Below are 20099 nucleotides of genomic sequence, written 5' to 3' on the forward strand. Positions count from 1 at the left end.
TTGGACATTTCCTTATTTTATGACTGACCAAGTCCTTTACCTTGCCCATCATCAACTTCCTCATCTGAAAAGAGGATAAATAATAGGAATACATTCTCTCAACCAATTAAAATAGATCAAAAGTCATTGTTTTTAACATTCTGCATTTGATCTAACTAACTTTGTACCTCACAAATCATTGCACCTCACATATCAGAAAACATAGAGAATGACATTTTGGGAGTTGTCAGTTTTTTTAATAAAGTGATAATAGATCATTACCATTAGTAATATTCAGTTTTTTTTTTTTTTTTTTAAGGAATTGTATAAATCTGCTTTTCTGGCTCTGGGAAAAGGGAATGAGAGTCTTTACCACTTTATACTTATTCACCCAAGATGTCAGTTCTTATAGTTTTGTCTCTTCAAAAAGCTAACATTTTCTAGTAGATCCAGCCCTGAAGTTAGGGTTAGGAAGTCATGGGTTAAGATTTTTTCCTGACATATCTTGGTTATTTGACCCTAGACAAATCAGTGAGACTCTGTGACATTCAGTTTTCTAATCTTTAGGAAAGGCATAACAACACTACTTGGCCCTCAGAGTTGTGAGCTCAAATAAGATACTTTCTATAAAGAGCTCTCCAGAATTATTGGATGGTGCCAAGGACTTTGGTCTAGATGACTTTCTTTTCTGGACTATAGCATGTGCAGAAATAGCAGCCAGCACTGAGGGATAACAAGGATAACAGATGCTACAGGCATCTCCACAGAGTTTAACCCGCTCCCCAGGCAGCGGGCAGGGAGCATTGCTATTCCCCAGGCTCTTTGTTTCAGGATCCAGGATGGTGGCTAAGATGGTAGCACTAGTATTTTCATGCATCCTGGTAGATTGTAGCCAATCTGAACTCTAGTTTCTGACCCCCGGTGGATGTCTAGGCAATACCGAGGATCCTCGTCATCTTGTCTTGATAAGGGACACATATGGCAGGGGTCTTTAACAAGCAGCACTAGCTACTCCTGGATGTTGTAAGCCATTCAGACGGATGCCTTACTACAGCCCCTGAGGAGAGCAGTAATCATTCTAAGGCAGCCTGCTCCCCGCTCCTGGTTATGTGTAAACCCAGAGTCCGTTTGGCTGGGCTCACCCCTGAATTACTGGTCCACACAAGCCACAGACAGGCCAGCTCTGTCTCGGAGAAAGGGAAGAAAGGCTTCCCTTCTCTGAGTCCTCTGCCCACAGTGCGGGCATTCATTGTGAGGCTGCTGCGCCAGAGGGGAGCTTCCCTGGCAGGGATCTCTTAATAGTGGAGTCCCAAGGGTGTGGGAGGGGAGAAAGCTAAATGTTTGTGTTTTGTGGCAAATCCACCTCCTTTTTTGTATCCTGAAATGTTAAACATGGTAACTCTGTTGCAAGAAGGATTAACTGGCATGTTTCCCATTTTTTGTGAGTACACCTCCCATCCCCTACATAGAGCCAGAAGGGACCTTCAGGGTCATTTTCTCCAACTCTCTTCATTATTGTCAAGTTGATCCATTTGGAGGTTTCTTGGCAGAGATCTGGGAGTGGTTTGCCATGTCCTTCTCTATCCCATTTCCCAAGTAAGGAAACTGAGGCAGATGGTGATGTGACTCCATGTGTCAGACTCTAGAAGAGACATCTTCCTGACTACTCCCTTCGCACTACCTCTTCATTTCAGGTTTTTCTCAGTGGTGAGCAGTCCTGCCCATCCTAGTTGAGTCTGTTTTCCTCAGTGACCCGCTTTAATAGTCTGCAAAGTCACCAGAAATGGGAGTTCTACATGTGTGTTTAGCTTTTTAAAGTTCAGCCTGCCAGGGACCCTGATCCGAGGGAGTGGCAGCCCTAGCCGATGGCACCCTCCATTGCAAGGCTTCTGTCGGCTCTCCTGCTTGTTCACGAGCTTTATTTATCTCTTACCCAGCTGCTTTTCTTTTGTTCCTTGGTGCTTCCCACCCTTTTCTATCCTTCAGTCATTGAGACATCTATTTATTAAGCACCTGCTGCAGTTCCGCAACTGTGGGGAGTCCTGTAAAGATGTGAGAGAAATAGAGGAGCAAAATATATTAAAGACTTGGGCCAGTAGTATCAGTCCCTGAGCCCTGGGTTTGAATCTTGCCTCTCCCCTGGAGAGGCTGTATGAACCTGGAACAAATCAGTCTTGTTTTCTGGACTTCGCTTCCACATCTTGTAAAATGAAAGTCTTAAACAAGATGGTCTTTGAGGTCCCTTACAGCTCTAAAACCACTGAATCCTACAATTTTCTCTGATTCTGGGAAATTATTTGGGCCTTGTGCCTGAGAAAGATGCTGCCTGCATCCTATTAAAAACTGAAGAGCTGGGCAGCAGCCAGCCTGCCCCCAACACTGGCTGCCCGTTCTTCTCCTGCTCCTCCTCCTCACTGCAGAACGTTTAGTTACGACAGGTTGTCTCATAGAGACTACTTGGAGAATTCATGTAATCTATATTTCCATACGGCAAACACTTAGTCACCTGAGGTTGGGTAACTCTTGGCAGAATTTCCTTTAAAGGAACTCACCTAGAAATGACTTGTTAATGGGGTTCTTTCTCTGTGGAGTCTGCCTTGATGGAAATTTCGTTGCATGTTTTTAGGCAAGGATTTTAATCCATTTTTGTGTTTAGCCTTATTGGAGAGACAGAATGATTCTGTGGGAAAGAGCTTGAGTTTGAATCCCGGCTTCCTTTGTCACTTATTAGCTCTGTGATTTTGGATATGTGGCATCCTTTCTAGGTCATGGTATTTTCATTTATGAATAAAGGGGGCTGGACTCGGTGACCTTGAACCTTTAGTTGTGTGGTCTTGGGCATATAATTTATTTCTGTAGGTCTTGGTTTTCTCATCTGTAGAATGAGAACATTGAACTGGATAACTTCAGAGATCGCTTTCAGCTCTAAATCTGAGGTGCTATTACATTTTGGAATCAAACCACAGAGATCCTGTGGTTGTTCTTCCTCCTCTACCCCACCATCATCTGGTCTTTCCTGATCATCCTGGGTCAGATTACCTCTCCTTGGATTTTTAGGCTCTCTGCCATTCATTCCCCCCATCAAAGTTTTCACCTTTTTAAACATCACTTTGCTTTTCTAATGAACATGTTCTTAGTCCCTTTTGTAGTATTCTCCTTGCTATAGATACTTTTGTCTTCTATAGGCTGCTTAATGAGTACTTCACCTATATTAGTTACTTAATGTTTGTTGATTTGTGAATCTCATTTGCCTAAAATAGCATGGGAAGAAGGCATTTTATAGATCAGTTGGGAGAAGAAGGCAGTTATTGATCACATTTCAGCTTCAGTTTCTGGGACCCATCAAACAGTTACCCAGGATTGCTCATAACAGTTTTAATGGATAGATTATTTCACTATTTTTCCATTGACATTATATTTACATGTGCATGTCTGTGTGTCTATATGTATACATATATATACATATATACATACACATACGTGTGTATATATATATATTATATGTATCTAGATTTTAAAATTTCTTAATAAGTAAATAGATACTTCAAGTATGTTCTGCATACTAGGAATATTTAACAAAGAAAGTGAAGGGAAGGAGGGACTGATGATGGTTAGAATAGAAGCTTTTTGAAGTTCCAACTCTTTTATGTAATCGATAAGGTTCAAGTTGACTCAAAACATGCTGTCACCATCCTGTTGTGAAGGCATTATGACTTACATATCACTTGAGGAGAACTTGTAGAGATTTTCCAGAAGAAGTCAATATTGGGGAGAAGAAGGCATTTCTGTGGTTGTCATTTTAGAGGATGGGGAGTGTTAGAAAAATCTGTGTGGCTCATTTAATGAGTCTATAAAATGATACATGTGTTCAGGAAACTGGGCCCCATGTGTTCAAGAATTTGCTCATTAAATGACTTGTTTCCTTCAATTTAAAATTATACAAATTTGTTCCAAACATGAATGCTAAATCCTTTGGCTTTATTTGACTACTGCCTCCTTGAATGGAGAAGGTACTGCAAATCATTCAAATGTTTCCTAAACCAAACTAGTGTGAGAAAAATTAGTTGCCAACAAATTGTGGTCATCCCAAGTTCTGGTATAGTTCATTACCTCACACTTCATCTTCCTGAAATGTGGCAGATTTTTAGCCATATTCTGATTGGGGCTCTCCTTTCATGTTCATAGAGAATACAAAATGTTACTGAACAAACTGCAAAGTGACCGTCTTGTTAAGACCACTGGAAAACTGAACCCAGTATCATTATTAAAAACATAGTATACAGGTTTTTCTGCCCTTTTTGCACACAGTCTTTAAAACTTGTGTTACCTGTGCCCTAGTAATAAATGGTGTTTGATGCAAGCCGTATGGTATATGGACAAGATACAGTCCCAGTGCTCATTGGCCAGAATCTGCCTCTTTCTGGCTCTTCAGATGGTGTCTGGTGCAGCGTGAGAGAGGGAGAAGGAAAGGGAAGAAAGAAGAGGTAAAGGGGAGAGAAAAGGGAAAAGGAAGGAGAAGGATGTGTATGCATGTGCTGTGTGCATACCACACATGTGCATGGGAAAAGGATATAAGCATTTATTAAGCACCAGATACTGTGCTAAGCATTTTACAGATTTATAATTAGGTTATTTACCTCCATTTGACATAGTTAAGCAAAGTAGGGCAAACAGAAATTAACTGACTTGCCCAGGGTCATACCCTTTGCAAAGGACTGAAGTCAAATTGTAACTTGTGTCTTCTTGACTCCGGTCCCAGGACTCCATTCACTGCCCCACCATTCTCTGTCACATTGCAGAAATGTTCACCAATCACTTTAACTTGACATTCGAAGTATTGTTTCCGTTCAGTTATTTGATTTGATTACCTGTGTTTGTTGGCATAGTTAAGTGCACCGATGACTTCAGTAGGTTCTCAGTAGTTACTCAATGAGAACTAAAATTTTATCATCTTTCTTATACTACTTTGAAAAGGAAAAGTTGTACTTTCAGTTCATTCAACAAATATCAGTATCTTTTAATTGCAGGAATATGGAAATATGTAATTTACTCTTCTGGAATTGTTGCTGAATAGTCAGTGTTTTTTGTTTTGTTTTGTTTTTGTTTCGTTTTTTTTTTTTTTTTCTGTCACTGAAAAAATAAAGCTCTCTTTGCTTCCACAGTTAATTTCTGAAACAAACAACCATCCAAATGAAGCTGATGGTAGGGCATTGACTCAGAAATGCTGCTGACCTGTTCTGCCCTTCTCCTTCCAGCATCCTGTGTTAGATGAGCCAATAGCAGAAGCCATCTGTATTATCGCAGACACAGATAAATGGAGTGTCCAGGTAGCTACGAGCCAGAGGAAAGTGATGGACAACATGAAACTAGGCCAAGAGGTCTTGGTGTCAAGTCAGGTCTCCAGTTTACTACAGTCCATTTTACAGCTTTATAAGCTCCGCCTTCCTGCTGACTTTGTAAGTATAGGTCTGTGAGCCCCTGCTGGGATGGGTAAAAAAAATGTTTGGGACAGTGTGGCCTTTCGGCAAGACTCAGTGTTTAGAATACTTTTCAATAAAATAATAAATCAACATATGAAGAACCATAAAGTCCAGCCTGGAGCTGATTTAAGGAAGAGGGTTTTTGGAATGGTAACTTTTCAGTACAGAAAATGCCATGTTAGGCATATGGAAACTTTTTTTTCTTAAGATAGTCATTAAAAGGAGGGAAAGATAAAACAAAGTCAAGTAGATGATTGCCATTAACAGTCTAGTCCCTAGGGTGCCCCAGATCTGTCGTGTTCATGGGCCTGCCACATCTGGAAAAGTCAGGTATAAAAGAGTAAAGAGCCCATTTCTCGGGGAAGCCATTAAGCTGTTTTTATTTTTAAATGACTTGGCATATAGAATGTTTTAAAGCTTACCTCTGGAAATTACAAGGAGGCTGTATGGTGCAACAGAAAAGGGTTCCAATCCTGTTTCTAGCACTAGCTGTTTCAGTGACCTCAAGTAAATCCTGAACCTCTCTGGGCCTCAGCTGGGAGAAATCTGAAATGGGCTCCATATAGGTTATGTTTGAGAAGCATTTGGAGAGAATAAGGGTTTTAGCAAATGGAGGGAAGGAGAGAATTTATCCTAGGCATGAGGAATGAACCAGTACAAAAGCAGATTGTTGATGAGGCATTCTAGATGAAAAACAGAAAGGAGAGTTTAGCTGAGCATAAGAATACAGGAAGCAGCGTGAACTGCTGAAAGGGAGCCTGAGACCAGATAGATTGTGAAATGTTTCTGAAAAGCCAGAAATAATTATGATAGATAATTCATATGCCTACTATGTGCTAGGAACTACGCAAGTGCTTTATAATTATCTCATTTGATTTTTACAACAACCCAGTGTAGTCGGTGCTGTCATTATGAAACTGAAGCAAACAAATGACTTGCCGAGGATCATATGTCAATTTGACATCTTCCAGCTTTACCCACAATGCCATGCTGCTTTGATGCCCTCAAATAAGTTTATGTGATCCTAGAGGCAATAGGAATGCATTGAAATGAAAATAGGGAAGTGATTTGGTCAGAACATCTGTGGCAGCAATGTAAAAGGGGAGTTACTTGGAGTGAAAAGTTGAGGACAGTGCCAAGGATGGTGCTATCCGACAAAAAGGAGGACATTTAAGAAGGAAAGATCCAGAGGAATAATTTGGACTTGTTGCATATGAGGTGTCTCTGGGACATCGGGTTTGAAATACACACTTAATAATATAAGTCTTTTGAGGCCCTAAGCACAGGCTCGGTTGGACTGGTATGGATTGCTATCTGGGCCTTGAGCTCTGTCTGCCCCCTCCCTCCTCGGCTGGGCTCTCTAGATAATGGAGCTCCTTCTTTTGTGGAAGTGCTTCAAGGAACAACATAATTGAAGGACTTTTTATCAACATCAGAAAAAATATTTTATTGAAACTCAGAATTGCTCAGCCTGCCAGTCTTTGGATGGAAGCATCTTCCTTTTATTTAGGCTGACGCTTGTGCAGCTTGTGTCAGCTTGAGTATGAGGCCTGGTATCAGGATGATGAGCTGTCACTAAGTCTTTCTTCATAGACTATGTACCTGTTTTGTTTTCTAGAAGTTCAGTTGATGAGGGTCTGGAAACACATATACTCTGTGAAGGGAAGAAAGAGTATAAAGTTTTAAATATGTAAACTCAGCTTATATTCAGATTAGTTAGCTATTGTATGGATAGCTATTTAATAGTTTAAATGACCTTTCAATAGTTAATTTTCTGACTGTAGGGACCCAAAGAAAAGGATGATCTGCAGTTTAAAGCTGTTTAAAAGTTAATGATTTGAAAGAAGTATATGTAATTAAGGAGCTGCTGAGTCCTTGAGGGAGAAAAAGAAAAATAACAGCTATTTTAATTATATTTTAAAATTCAGGGCATGGCACTCAGAAATTACAAAAGGCCCTCCCTCCAAAGGTATAGATGCAGGAAAAAGAGTAATGTTTACCAGGGTGGTCCAAGGGTTAATGCTTGGGTACTGTGAAAGTATTGCATTAATGCCTTATACAACAAAGAGTTAGGCTAGTGTCTTCTCAGTATGTGTTTCTGTTTTTAATGAAACTGCTTGTTTAAAAAAAAAATCTAAAATCAAAACAGTCCTCTTTATGTGGAAGCCTGCTGTTGAGATTTTTAAACTCTTTCAACTCAGTTTTTCAAAATCAACCATAATTTCCTATTAAAAGATAATTAAATTCACTTAGGGAAGAATGAAATCAAAATTATCAAAATAATTAATGAAAAGCAATACCAGATCTGGCATTCCAGTTAGAAATGGAAGAATTAACTAGTGGAATAAGTTAGATAAACAATATATATAGAAACAAACAAGTGCATTAGCCTAGTGCTTGACAAAGCCAAAGGGGACAAAACTATTCAAGAAAAAACTCTTGGGAAAACTGGAAAGCAGTCTCCGACAGGAACTATGTATTGACAATCAATATAAACTAAATATAAAGGGGAGCAAGGAAACAAAAGTTGTCAGATCTTTAGATAAGGGAAAAGTCCCTAACCATCTCTATAGAAGAGAGAGAAGTTTGGGGTAGCTAGTTCGTATAGTGAATAGAGCATCAACCCTGAAGTCAAGAGGACCTGATTTCAAATTTGGCCTTGGACACTTAACATTTCCTGGCTGTGTGACTAAGTCACTTAACCCCAGTTGCCTCAGAAAAAAAAAAAAAAAAAAAAAAAGGTTCTCTATGAGTTTCTAGGAGATATAGTAAGTCAAATTTATAAATCATTCTTCAATTGATAAATATTTGAGATATGTACAAGGTACCCTTTAGAGTTAACCCCAGCTAGAACTAGTCATATGAAAGATTTAAGAAATGCTGGAAGGGGTGTGAGAAAATGGATATTAATGCATAATTGATGGAACTATGAACTTGCCTGACCATTCTGGAAGGCTATTTATGATTATACCCCCAAAGTTATTAAATTGCATATCTTTTGACCCAGGAATACACTAAATCCTTACTCCAAAGAGATCAAAGAATGGAAAAAGGACCCGTGTATCCAAAAATATTTATAGCTGCTATTTTTGTAGTGTCAGAAAATTGGGAATTGCTACAGTGTCCATCATTTGGGGGGTAAAATCATAGTATGTAAAGATGATGGGACATTGTTGTGTTATAAGAAATGGTGATGGAGATGCTTTCAGAGAAACCTGGGATGATGTGTTTGGGTAATAAAAACAATATTGTACAGACAGATAAATAACTTTGAAAGATTTGTGGACTTTGATCAACATAATGAAACCCAGATGTTTTGATGAAACACCCAGCTATACTAGTTGTGTGATCCTAGGCATGTCATTTGACCCTGTTTGTCTTGGTTTCCTCATCTGTAAAATGAGCTGGAGAAAGAAATGGCAAACTATTCCAGGGTCTCTGCCAAGAAAATTTCAGTCAGGATCACTAAGAGTTGTGTGTAACTAGCAATATACATCATGAAACATTCTGCCCACCTCATGGAAAGGCAGGGGAGTCAGCACAGACTAAGACTTTTTGTGTGTTTTGTCTGACTGTACATGTTTAATGTAGTTTTCTCAGTGCTCTGAGTTTGGAAGTGAAAAAATGTACCTGAAAATTAAAATAAAGTTACTCCTAAACTGTAATAACCTTGGTATGAAATAAGGATTTAACAGGAGCAGAAAGTAAAACGGGCATTGTCCTAAGTTCAGCTTTACTAGCATTCTCTCATTTGATCCTCACCACCACCTTGTGAAATGTAGGTATTATTATAAATTATCCCCAATGTGTAGTTGAAGATACTGACAGGTCACATACAGCTACTGTCTGAGGCTAGATTTGAATTCAGGTCTTCCTGACACCAAATTCAATTCTTTCTTCATCGTACCACCTAAATCCAGAATGAGATGTACTCAGAGTTAGTGGACAGGTGGGGACTGGTAGGATAGGATGATGGCTAGTACATCCTTAAAATGGCCACCTACAGAATCTGAACTGGGGAAAAGTCATGTGAGGCCATGTTGTGGATGTGCTGGAAAAAATAGAAGGGAGAGAAGGAATGGGCTCCAAAGCACTCTGGATGCAATAAGGTGAAGGGAATGGAGAGATTGTATTGAATTAGCCAAATGTTACATGAATCGGTTATCACCACACACCAATTACTAGGAAACATTTTCCTCCATTTAATATAATTTGTTTCAGTCCCAAAAAATGGGGGTGGGTGTCTTTATGACTATTTTGGAGTGAGCTGGGTTAAGATCAGCCTTTTCAAACATACATATTAGACAATTACCATGAAAGCCGCAGAAGAATTGCTTTTAGGAAAATTTACTCCAATGAATACCTTCCCAACAGTGTAGACTGCCACCCATCTATGTTTAGCTGTCTTAGGCTTCTGTTGTCCATATTTTCCCAAGATTCTCCTACTTATGGGGGCAGTGCTTTTTTTCTCTTCTTGACAAGGTGAGGGATGGGATACCATCTTTCTTTGCTCTTGGACATTTCTTTGATGGCATCCTTTACAGCTGTTTTCTCCTTCATAATTCTTTGCCTGTGACATGTCACAGCTTGTTCTTGCCCACCGTCTGCCTGTCCATCCCTGCCAAAGTCTTCAGGTTCTTTGCTGAAGATGCTAACATTCCTGTGCCAAAATCAGAAAAACTTGCCTCTGGTGAAGGACACAGATGGCTGATGTTCTCGAAAATAAAAGGGAGAGATAAATTTGGCTCTAATTGCCAGGATGGTTACTTCCTGGCTCCTCTTAATCATTATTAAAAATCTGGTTAAAATGCAAGGCCTACAACAACATGAGTGCACCTAACATTACTGTATAAAAACATTTCCCAGCTATAAAAACTGGAGATAATTTTTGCTACCCATAAGACTGTGTTTAGAATAGTAGTATCTGACTTCAGTTTGTTTAAGAAAGAGATGGGAAAGAAGACCCATTTTGTTGTTTTCAGCTCTGGTAATGGTAATACTTTTTAGCACTGCCAGTGTTTGCATCCTTATGGAACATGGGCCATGATGATGTTTCATCATGCTGTTACAAGATCTTTACCTTTGTGTTGCTTTGGTTCCACAGTGCATAATGCATCTGGAAGATAGACTCCAGGAGATGTATCTCAAAAGCAAAATGCTCTCTGAGTATCTTCGAGGACACACAAGAGTTCATGTGAAAGAATTGGGAGTTGTGCTGGGGTAAGTAAACGCAGTGCTCCTTAAGAACAAGTGCAGCTGGCTTTTAGGTAGAACTTTAAAGTTTGCAGAACATTTAAACATTTGTCAAGTCATATGAGCTAACTAGCACAGTTTCAGTACACTTTCAGAACACACTTTCACAAATTATCTAGACCAGCTCTGTTATCTTGCAGGTAGTTAGATGAGGCTCAGGAAGGTCAGAAGGCTTTAGATTCAAAGACTCTGTCTAGTCTAATTCTTCATTTCACAGATGGAAGACTGAGTTCCTTAGGAGGTGCTTGTCCAAAGTCATTCAGGTCATAAGCATCAGATGCCTAATTGGAGCCTCAGAGCTGTACTTGGTCCTCATGGATACTCTTTAGAATCTTCCTGCTATGAAAGACCTATATCCCACTCTCTCCCAAGCATTATGGTATGGGGCAAACAATAGGCTGATTCAGATTTAAACAATGAAAGTCCTTATTCTCAAGAAACCAGGTGCTGGGATTCCTAAGAATGAGACCCAAGCTTTCAAACGAGACAAGATTTTTCACTCCAGCAACAAAAAACAACTAAAACAGTATATCCTCTGCATCTGTCAAGTGTTCTCTCCTAGCAGGGACCATTAGGGGCACCTCCCAGCGGGAAAGGATGTGCTTCAGTGTTACGTATTCATCACATCTTCCCTTCCTTTCCCTGGCACAATACCTCGATGGGACAGGCAAAAATGACTCCCACTCAGTCTGCCCATGTTGAGTAATTTCAGGACGAGCCGCAGCACAAGCTGTCGCCTGTGAGCAGCAGCTTGTGTTTACAGCTTCTTCCTCGGGGAGGGGGAGGGAGCTAGGACTCAGTGTTCGGTCCCTCCATCACTGCCTACTTCCCACATGCTGTACTGATCCTAATATAGGCCACTTCCAGGCCCCTGCCCCTCATCTCTGGCATATTTAAAACCTGAGTGCAGTCCTCTATTTTGCATCCTCCTCCATGCTCTTTCCCTTACTGTCACACACATAAAACCAATCCAAATAAATTACATACATCTTTAATGAATCCAGGAGTTGCCTTATTTGCCTAAGTAAAACAAACAGTATTTTTTTCCTTTCAAAGATCTCATTTGGAGAATAGTGTCTTAAATTTGGGGATGACCTCCATGTATGGATTGGTTCATTCTGTGTCCATCCAGTCTGTATACCCACAAAAGTGAACATCATGTGTTCTAAGGAGCTTGCAACCCACTGACAGTTAAATGAGAAGTTTCTCTCCTTTCCTCCTCTGGGTAGTTTTTATGAGGAGCTTATATTGATATACATCAGATTTGCAGGTGGCATTTTGAAGACTAATGTTATCATTACCTTTCTGGGTAATGTCTGCCTGTCCTCCTCCATAACACACAGGACTTGTAGCAGGGATATTTTTTGGTAAATTGGGAATCTGAGTAATGGTATATTTGAGGTGTTAAAATAACTTGGTCTCTGACTTTCAGACACTCTTGCAAATCATTTCATCTTCAGTGCTCAGGAAAAGTGACTGACAGCGATAAATTAAATGAATACATAGCCTCAGGGAGATAGTGCAATTGGTTTGTTTTATCTCTTTATTTCCTGTCATATGCTTTTTTCACACATTTATTTTTTTAAAAATAATTTCTATTTTTAATATGATTGATTTCCATTTAACTTTTGCTGTATATGTATCTCTCTTTCCCAGAGTAGTAATACTTAGTTCTGTTCCCTTACATTCTCTTCTTCCTAGTTGTGCACCTTATGTATCTGTGGAAATGTCTACTTAAATGAGATGAAGCCTTTCTTCCTGTTTGATCTTCACCTGTAAAATGCTCTGTGAGCCAGCTAATTGGGAATCTTTATCCTTTCTTTCTTTTTTCTCATAAGATAAACAACAAATAAATATTAATTGCCTATTTAAAGACAGGCACCAACAAAGTAGCAGTGTGACCCTAAGCCAACTCACTTTAGTGGAGGGAATTTCCTTACCCATAAATTCGTTATGCTAGTTTTACAAATGACCCTAGACCACATTGTACTTCCACTTTCATACCAGATGAGTAGGCAAGGTCTTGTCCATTAGAATGTGTCATATATAGCTTTAGTACTACACTTTTAGTTTTTTTAGAACACAAAATCAATAATGTGACTAAGATACTCAGGGAAGAAAAGGTGAAATTTTTTAAAAACTGTATTAACAAGATTAACCTTATCAAGGAAGACAGAATTTTTGAAACAGAAGATGAGTCTTGAAGACTGGGGGAGATGGTAATTCCATTGAAAGTAATAGGGGATGAAGAATAAAAAGTTTCTGGGGTAAGGGTAAATGCATGTGAAATTTATCTGTACATTTATCCACATGCATTCAGATAATTATGAAAATGTGATCATTAATTCCAAGCCAATGTAAATATACAGTGGAAATTTGAATAATGACTTGGGGAGATTCTTCTAATTGGGACCTACATATATAAATTGTTCATACAAACAAGGACAAGCTTTCCTTTGCAAACAGTGGTCTATTCTAGTCTTTGTTTAAATGCTTCTGATTGCTTCTGGAGGTCATTTCTTTCCCTCTTTAGCAGAATGCTGTTTCTGTTCTAAATAAATTTTTAAAAATTAAAAAAAATTTTTTTTAAATTTCAGGATCGAGTCTAATGATCTGCCTCTACTGACTGCTATTGCTAGCACTCACTCTCCTTATGTTGCTCAAATACTCTTATAAGCTAAGCTCCAGACAGTTTTTCTGCTGGACTGGAGGAGAACAGCAGAGGCAAGCCAGCAGCCTTATTATGAAAACAAGCTTTCCACCACTGCCTGTTTGGAGGTGGACCTTTCTATAGAAGACTTTGGTTTACACAACTTAATGACCTTCAGGTTCTTCTCTTACACTTTAGTCACCTATGGATTGGCAGGAGAAGAAGGTGACCTTTTGCAAAATAAACACTACAGCAAAAGCTAGACTTTCAGTATAACTGGCTTGTGTTAGTTGGAAAGAAAAATGGACCAACCGGACCAGCTGGTTCTTTGGAGGAGGGAGCTGCCCGGCGTGCGGAACATTCCTACAGCCAAGCATTCCCCAGCCAGGAGGCAAGGTGCTGCCTGAGCTGGACGAGGCATGTGGGAGAACAAGGACTCTGTGCATAAGGCAAGAGGAGGAAAGCCACATTTTCATTGCCTTCAGAAGCTCTGATAAAACTCCAACTGTCACTGTTTTGATAATGAAAACAAATGAGAATGCCTGTGGGGACAATGGGATTTATTAGGGACTGGTCCCATCATTTTAATTTCTTCTGGGAGGTGATATTGTTTCAGATGAGAACAGGTCCAATGTTATCAAGATTTCCATGGTAGCAGTCAAGTCCACAATCCTATGTTACAACCTCGTGATTTAGTGTTTTCAGCTGCCTTTTTAAAGTGAGACCATTATCCAAGTTATTGCTGGGAACTCAGGGGAGGATTTGGGGGGTAAATTCTTCCAGCCCAGATCACTTTCTTCCTCTGACAGAAGTGATTCTCTTTAAACTTTAAATGAGACCTTAAAATGACTAAGGGAAAATAATGTTTGAACATTTGTAAACATCCTATCATAATCCAACCAAGTTTTTGCACTATTGTGTCTGTGCCTTCCCATCTCTAACACTCTACTTACTCCCTCTCTCCCTTTTCTCACAAGAACCTTTGGGTATTTGGTTTTGAAGTTTCCCTACTCACGGATTTACTTCCACATAAAAAGTCCTTGTTCTTAAATGTTTCAAATAACTATGTTTTGTGTTGACTTTTTTCCCCCCAAAAAAGGATATCTTACTTAAGTTTACTATCCACTAAGCAGTGTATAAGAAAAATTAGGTCCAAGATGAAAAGGGGCATTGTTCAAAAAGCATTCCTTTCCCTTCCTCCTGCTTGCAGTCTCGAGATAGGCGTGCTAGCTAACAGAAGAAGATGGTCCTAGTTTTGTATGCTGCTTAATTTCCTAGTCTTTCCATTCTCTTTAACAGCAATTCAGTAATACTTAGTTTGGAGCCAAGATGATTTAAAAAAAAAAAAAAAAAAACCCAAAACCCTAACCCAGAACCGTGAAGAGCCTAATCCCTACTTCCCGGCTGCCTGTCTGGCACATTGTCAGTGAGCCAGGCTTTGGTTTATTCTTTTATGGATATGTGTTCGCTCTCTCTTTACAAAGAGGATGCCAGCAGTAGAAATGAGAAGAGTTGTGGGTGGAGTGACTTCTGAGGGATGGGCAACTGCTTGCTTTTGTAAGGGACTTCCATTCTTTCCCTGACATTTGAAATGTTTACCAGCTCATTTTGTCTGTTCTTTTATTCTTACACCTTTGTGGTTCCTGAGGAGAGACTTACAGCTTTTGTCTTCTTAAGGGCTTCCCGGGACCACAACTGCTGCTTGCTAGCCCTTAGGTCAGAAAGAATACAGTTTACCTGGCTTGGCCATTTCTCTCCTATACCCTCTCAGGAAATAAGCCACGCTGATGCTTCTTCCTGCCTGTCTTGTTCATTCATCTTCGTCTTCCAGTTTCTTCTCTTGCTCATTTTCAAATCCCCTCCACCTTCCAACTTGCAGAATTCACATAAACTACCCTTGTACAGTAGACACTAATCTTTTGAAAAGCAAGCCTATCTAATGGAACCAGGCATTAAAGGGGCCATCTTAACTGCCACTGGCAGTTTTAATGCTCCCTTCCCCTCTTTGCTTTGAGCAGGTTTATTTACCCTTATGAATTCTTTTTTGGTTAAAAAAAAAAAAAAAAAACTAACCAAAAAAAAAAAAAAAAACTTTAGGTGGATTTTATATGGTTATTTTGTCTCCCTCACACTCAGGATTCCAGTCAGTCCATATTCCTCACAACTGTTGCCTCCACAAACAGACCTAGAATGTCACTGCTGCTATTTTCAAATACTGCGTTAAGAAAAAACACTTTCTTTTGTCTTATTATCCAATTTCTTTCCAAACCAGAACAGAAACTTGTGACATTGTGTTGAAATACTTTTTTTTTCTCTAAGCCGGTGGTTTAGTCTACCTAATCAGAAGACTCAGGAGAGTTCTTACTCTCTCCTATCCCCACTTCAAAAAGAAAAAAAGAAAAAAAAAACTACCTCAGTTGACAGGATTCCACCTTTTAGGGCTTCTTCAACTTTGTAAGTCTTACCTGTTGTTGAGTGTAACTTTTGTAGCCTCTTGCTTCCTAGGCAAGTTAGTATGGCATGACCGAGCAGACAGTGTGCATAAATGTCGCGTGACGGACCACTTTATAGCATGTGTCAGTTTTATTTTTTAATAAATCAATAAGTAATATGAATGTAAGGAGAATTGTGCGTGTTTAAAACTGATGGTGAAATGAAAAAAAAAAAAAAATGTAGCTGAAAATCTGCAAAATTTCCAAAGTGTTTTATTCTTTTATCAGTGTTATAATAGCTTTTTGTACAGGCTACAATCCATTTTTCTGAAGTGTGCTGTTTTTTAATGAAAGTGATTGTAATCTTTTCACATCCCATGAAACTGCTGTTTACACATTACTGACTTTTACAAGCCCATATTTTTCAAGCCTAACTTTTGGGGAGGGAAGAAAATCCCTAGTGCATTCAACATGACTCAGCTGCTGTTTGGACTCTTCTAATGAAATACTGAGATTTTATAAAATGTATAGACTCTAGCTTTTCATTCATCTGGGCTAGCTAATGTCTGTGAAAGCAACCAATAGAAAGGAACCCTGAAGTTATTTTAAATGTGTAGTTTTTGCCACTAACCTGTACTTTAGGGAGTATTTTTCACCCATGGATATTTTCCATTACTAGCATGGAAAGTTTGCACCCTACACCTGAACTCTTATTAAAGATGTACATTTGGCTCTTAAAACCCACTGTATAAATTTACCTTGAATCAGAGCTCCTGCACCTATTCCAACTTGCTGAATGTTACTTTTAACAGTGAACCATGCATCTTGGAAGAGAGAATGTGACATACTGAAGCTTCACTGGTTATGCAAACAGGAGAAAATTCTGGATTTTGCTATCACTGCATCTCTTGTGACAGACTGAAAGGATCTTATTTTTTGATCAGTCAACTAGGTACCAATGTCAACTGTGTGGATATTTTTTCTTACTGCTTTAAGTGTATCATTTTGATCTAGTTCTCTGTGGCATTTGGTGCAATAAATCTTTTGAATACAGCTTAGGTTTTCCTTCTCTGACATGAATGTGGTGCCTAAGCTTAGACAAACTCTGTCCCCTTCATCCAGTTAACTCGGATATGCTGGGTTAACATGCTTGTCAGTGGGGGGTTTGAATAGGGCTTGAAGCCCCTATAGATTAACCACAGTGGAAATAGAATTTATCAGGTGCTCACGAATGCATTGTGAGTAGAGGGAAAGTTTCTCTAGACAACTATACAACTGACCTGTATGTAAATTCTGCCATTTAGTAAAACATACGTCAAACATACGTGTGTGTGTGTGTGTGTGTATGTGATGAAAGACAGCATGGCTAGCGGGGAGTCAGGCCAACATACATTCAGATGCATCCACTGTGGCAGGCAATCCATTCAATCACTTACCTATGACCAAACATTAAGTATCTAGAGGTAGAATTTGAATCCAAGACGTAGGATTCTATTTACTCTATCATGTTTCTTTTTCTAGTGCCACGTTAAAATAAGAGGGAGAAAAAAATGGGCTGTTTGAAACAGAAAACTTTAAAAAAAAAACTTCAAGATAATTTTTGGGCTAAGTACTGGGAACAGAGAGACCAAGAAGTTTACAGTGTCATTTAGGAATGGAAGAATGTCACCTGAGTCCAACCTTGAAGAAAAAGAGCATCAAAAGATGAGGATGAGAGAGGAATGAGTTCCTTCAAAGAACAAGTGAACAGCAGTCAAGATTATATAGACTGGAGGAAAGGGCAGAGTAAGAACAGGAAAGAATGATTGATTGTGTTTGGTATACAGATGTGCAAATGGTGGGCTCTACTGTGAGATAAGCATGGACAGGTTAATTATTAGACTGGAGTCTTGGATGCCAAGGCCAGAAGTTTGTTCAAAGTTTTCTAAAAATGATAGCATCATAGAGATTGCATTAGGACAATTGGTAGGGCGAATGACATGAAAGAATTTGAAGAAGAGAGAAGATTGAAGACTGGAGACAGAAAGAAAAGTTAGAATATTACTATATACTGTCCTACATTATACTATACAACCTATATCTAGGTTGGTGATTATTAGCTTTTTCATGATATCCTTTGGCCATCAGGTGAATCCTATCAAACTTTTCTCTGAATCATAAATTCGGGGGGGAAACTACATAGGATTCCAAAGGAAACAATTATCCTGAAATGAAATCAAAATAAAATGCAATTATTAAAAAAAAAACCCACAGATGCTGGGATTAAGAACTCCTGGTTTACATCATGAAAGAAAAGGGTCTAAACTGAAGAAGTAGAAACCAAAGAATACTGACAGACCATGGTAGATGTGACAGAAGAGTCCAAGATTCTTAGGTTAGGATAAAAGTGTCATTAACAGAAATGAGGGTTGAGAGATATGGAGGAAGGTGGCTCTGCTTTAAAATCTTGCTTTTGAGACCTTCAGAAAACATCCTGGTGGGCTTATCCAGCAGGCATTTCAAGATGATGAACTGGAGAAAATAGAAGAAATTAGGGCTAAACCTCTTGACATCTGAAAGCCATCCATAGAGGGGTAACAGTAGAACCCAAGGGATTGGATGAGATCATTAAGGGAACTGTAAGAAGAGAGTACACTAGGACAGCATTTTGAGGGGGAGAATGAATTGCAGAAAGGAAATGATCAGTAGGAGAACTGTGGGAGTTCAATGTCACAGACACCAAGGGATTAGGGGGTCAGACACATTAAAGCTCACAGATGAGTGGAGGAAAGACAGCTCTGAAGTCTACCACCATCTTAGGACTCATTGAGGAGGAGGTAGTTGTGAATTGGATAAAGATCCAGAAAAAGAAAAAGGTAGCGGTCTATTAGCAGGAGAATCAGGTGTTATGTGGTGTTATGAAAAGCTAAATAAAGGTGATTGGTAGTGTCTATAGAAAGAAGGATGAGAGAAGAAGAAAAGTCAAGAATGAGAATTGAGGATAGCCATTGAGGATAGCCATTTGATTCCTTAATATAAAACTTACTGGTAACTTTGGAGAGAGCCTTTCATTTGAATGTTAAGGTGGAGGTCTAGAGAGGAGAAGATGGGAAGAACAAAGTGGAGGCACTGATTGTAGATAGCATTCTCAAGACATTTAGCCACAAAAAGGGGATCATAGATGGGATGAATGGATCAAGTAAGGGGTTTTTGAGGACGAGGAAAACCTATTTGTATGAAGCAGAGAAAGTCAATAGACAGAACAAGGAAATGATAGAGATTGTAGACTGCTGTAGAAGGCAGGATGGAATAGAGCCGCTTGTATGTGCAGAGAGATGAGCCTTGACAAAAAGAAGGGCTCACCCCTTTATATGAGCCAGGGTAGAAGATAATGGCAGAAGAATGATATAAGATGAAAAAGAGACCAGAAGGAACTCTTGGTGAGTTTCTAAAGCAGGCCAAATGGCATAGTGAACAGTGATTTTATGATATATAAGCATCCATTAAAACAACAAAGGATGTTTAAAGATCTGGAGAAGAGTTGGTGGAGAAGAGAGGTAAGGAGGGTTGGGGTGGTAAGGAGGGTTAAGGTGGTAGGGGTGGTAAGGAGGGTTAAGGTGGTAGTGATATCCATCTTCAAGTATTTGAAGTGCTGCTACATAAAGAGTGAATTACATTAGTCTTGTTGGACCCAAAGCAGTAAGTGAAAAGTTATAGAGAAAAAAATGTAGGCTTAATTACAAGAAACACTAACAATGAAGGCTATTCAAAGGTGGTATAGACTGCCTTCAGAGATGCCTTGGTGGTTTTTAAGCTAAGGTGATTGTCACATATGTTATACTAAGGACTCCTTCCTTGTATGGGTTAGATTAGACCAATAAGATCCCTTTCAATTCTCAAATGCTATGATTTTGAGGGGGGGGGAGGAAAAGAAAAGAGGGAGGGTGGAGGGGGGGAGAGAGAGAGAGAGAATGTTTGAAAGAAAAAGTCTGATTGATGGAACAATATCATAAAAGGGATGAGCCAATGGGAGAGCCATAGATCGCTTTAGAGCAAGGAGGAGAACCATCTCTTCTGAGACTAAAAAGGAGTTTAAGATGTTATAAAGACATTCAGAAGATTGGAGTGAAGTTGAGTGAAGGAAAAATGATGGAAAACATTAAAGGAATTTAATATTCCCTGATAATCAAGTACTGCTGGTAGAAATGGCAAATAGGGACTGCCACACAATTGGAATTTAACTGAATTAAAATGAGATCTGAGCTCATAGTTAACATAGATCTCTTTTCTATTGCATGTTTCTGTAGTACAACTAATGTGTAATTA

The 20099-nt window shown here is 39.2% G+C and overlaps 2 protein-coding genes across 4 annotated transcripts in view; one reads left to right on the top strand and one right to left on the bottom strand.

Annotated features, from left to right (window-relative positions):
• FNIP2 (folliculin interacting protein 2) overlaps window positions 1–16847 on the top strand; it is a 136320-nt gene extending 119473 nt beyond the window's left edge. For all 3 annotated transcript variants that reach the window (XM_051965741.1, XM_051965742.1, XM_051965743.1), the window contains 3 exons: window positions 5235–5435; window positions 10564–10679; window positions 13310–16847. In XM_051965741.1, coding sequence (XP_051821701.1) covers window positions 5235–5435; window positions 10564–10679; window positions 13310–13388 — 396 coding nt within the window. In that variant the 3' untranslated portion in view covers window positions 13389–16847. The remainder of the gene's footprint in view (window positions 1–5234; window positions 5436–10563; window positions 10680–13309) is intronic.
• C6H4orf45 (chromosome 6 C4orf45 homolog) overlaps window positions 5456–20099 on the bottom strand; it is a 154743-nt gene continuing 140099 nt past the window's right edge. The window contains exon 5 of the mRNA XM_051965744.1: window positions 5456–7113. Coding sequence (XP_051821704.1) covers window positions 7054–7113 — 60 coding nt within the window. The 3' untranslated portion in view covers window positions 5456–7053. The remainder of the gene's footprint in view (window positions 7114–20099) is intronic.

The sequence above is a fragment of the Antechinus flavipes genome, chromosome 6 (assembly GCF_016432865.1).
Source record: "Antechinus flavipes isolate AdamAnt ecotype Samford, QLD, Australia chromosome 6, AdamAnt_v2, whole genome shotgun sequence".
Classification (NCBI taxonomy): domain Eukaryota; kingdom Metazoa; phylum Chordata; class Mammalia; order Dasyuromorphia; family Dasyuridae; genus Antechinus; species Antechinus flavipes.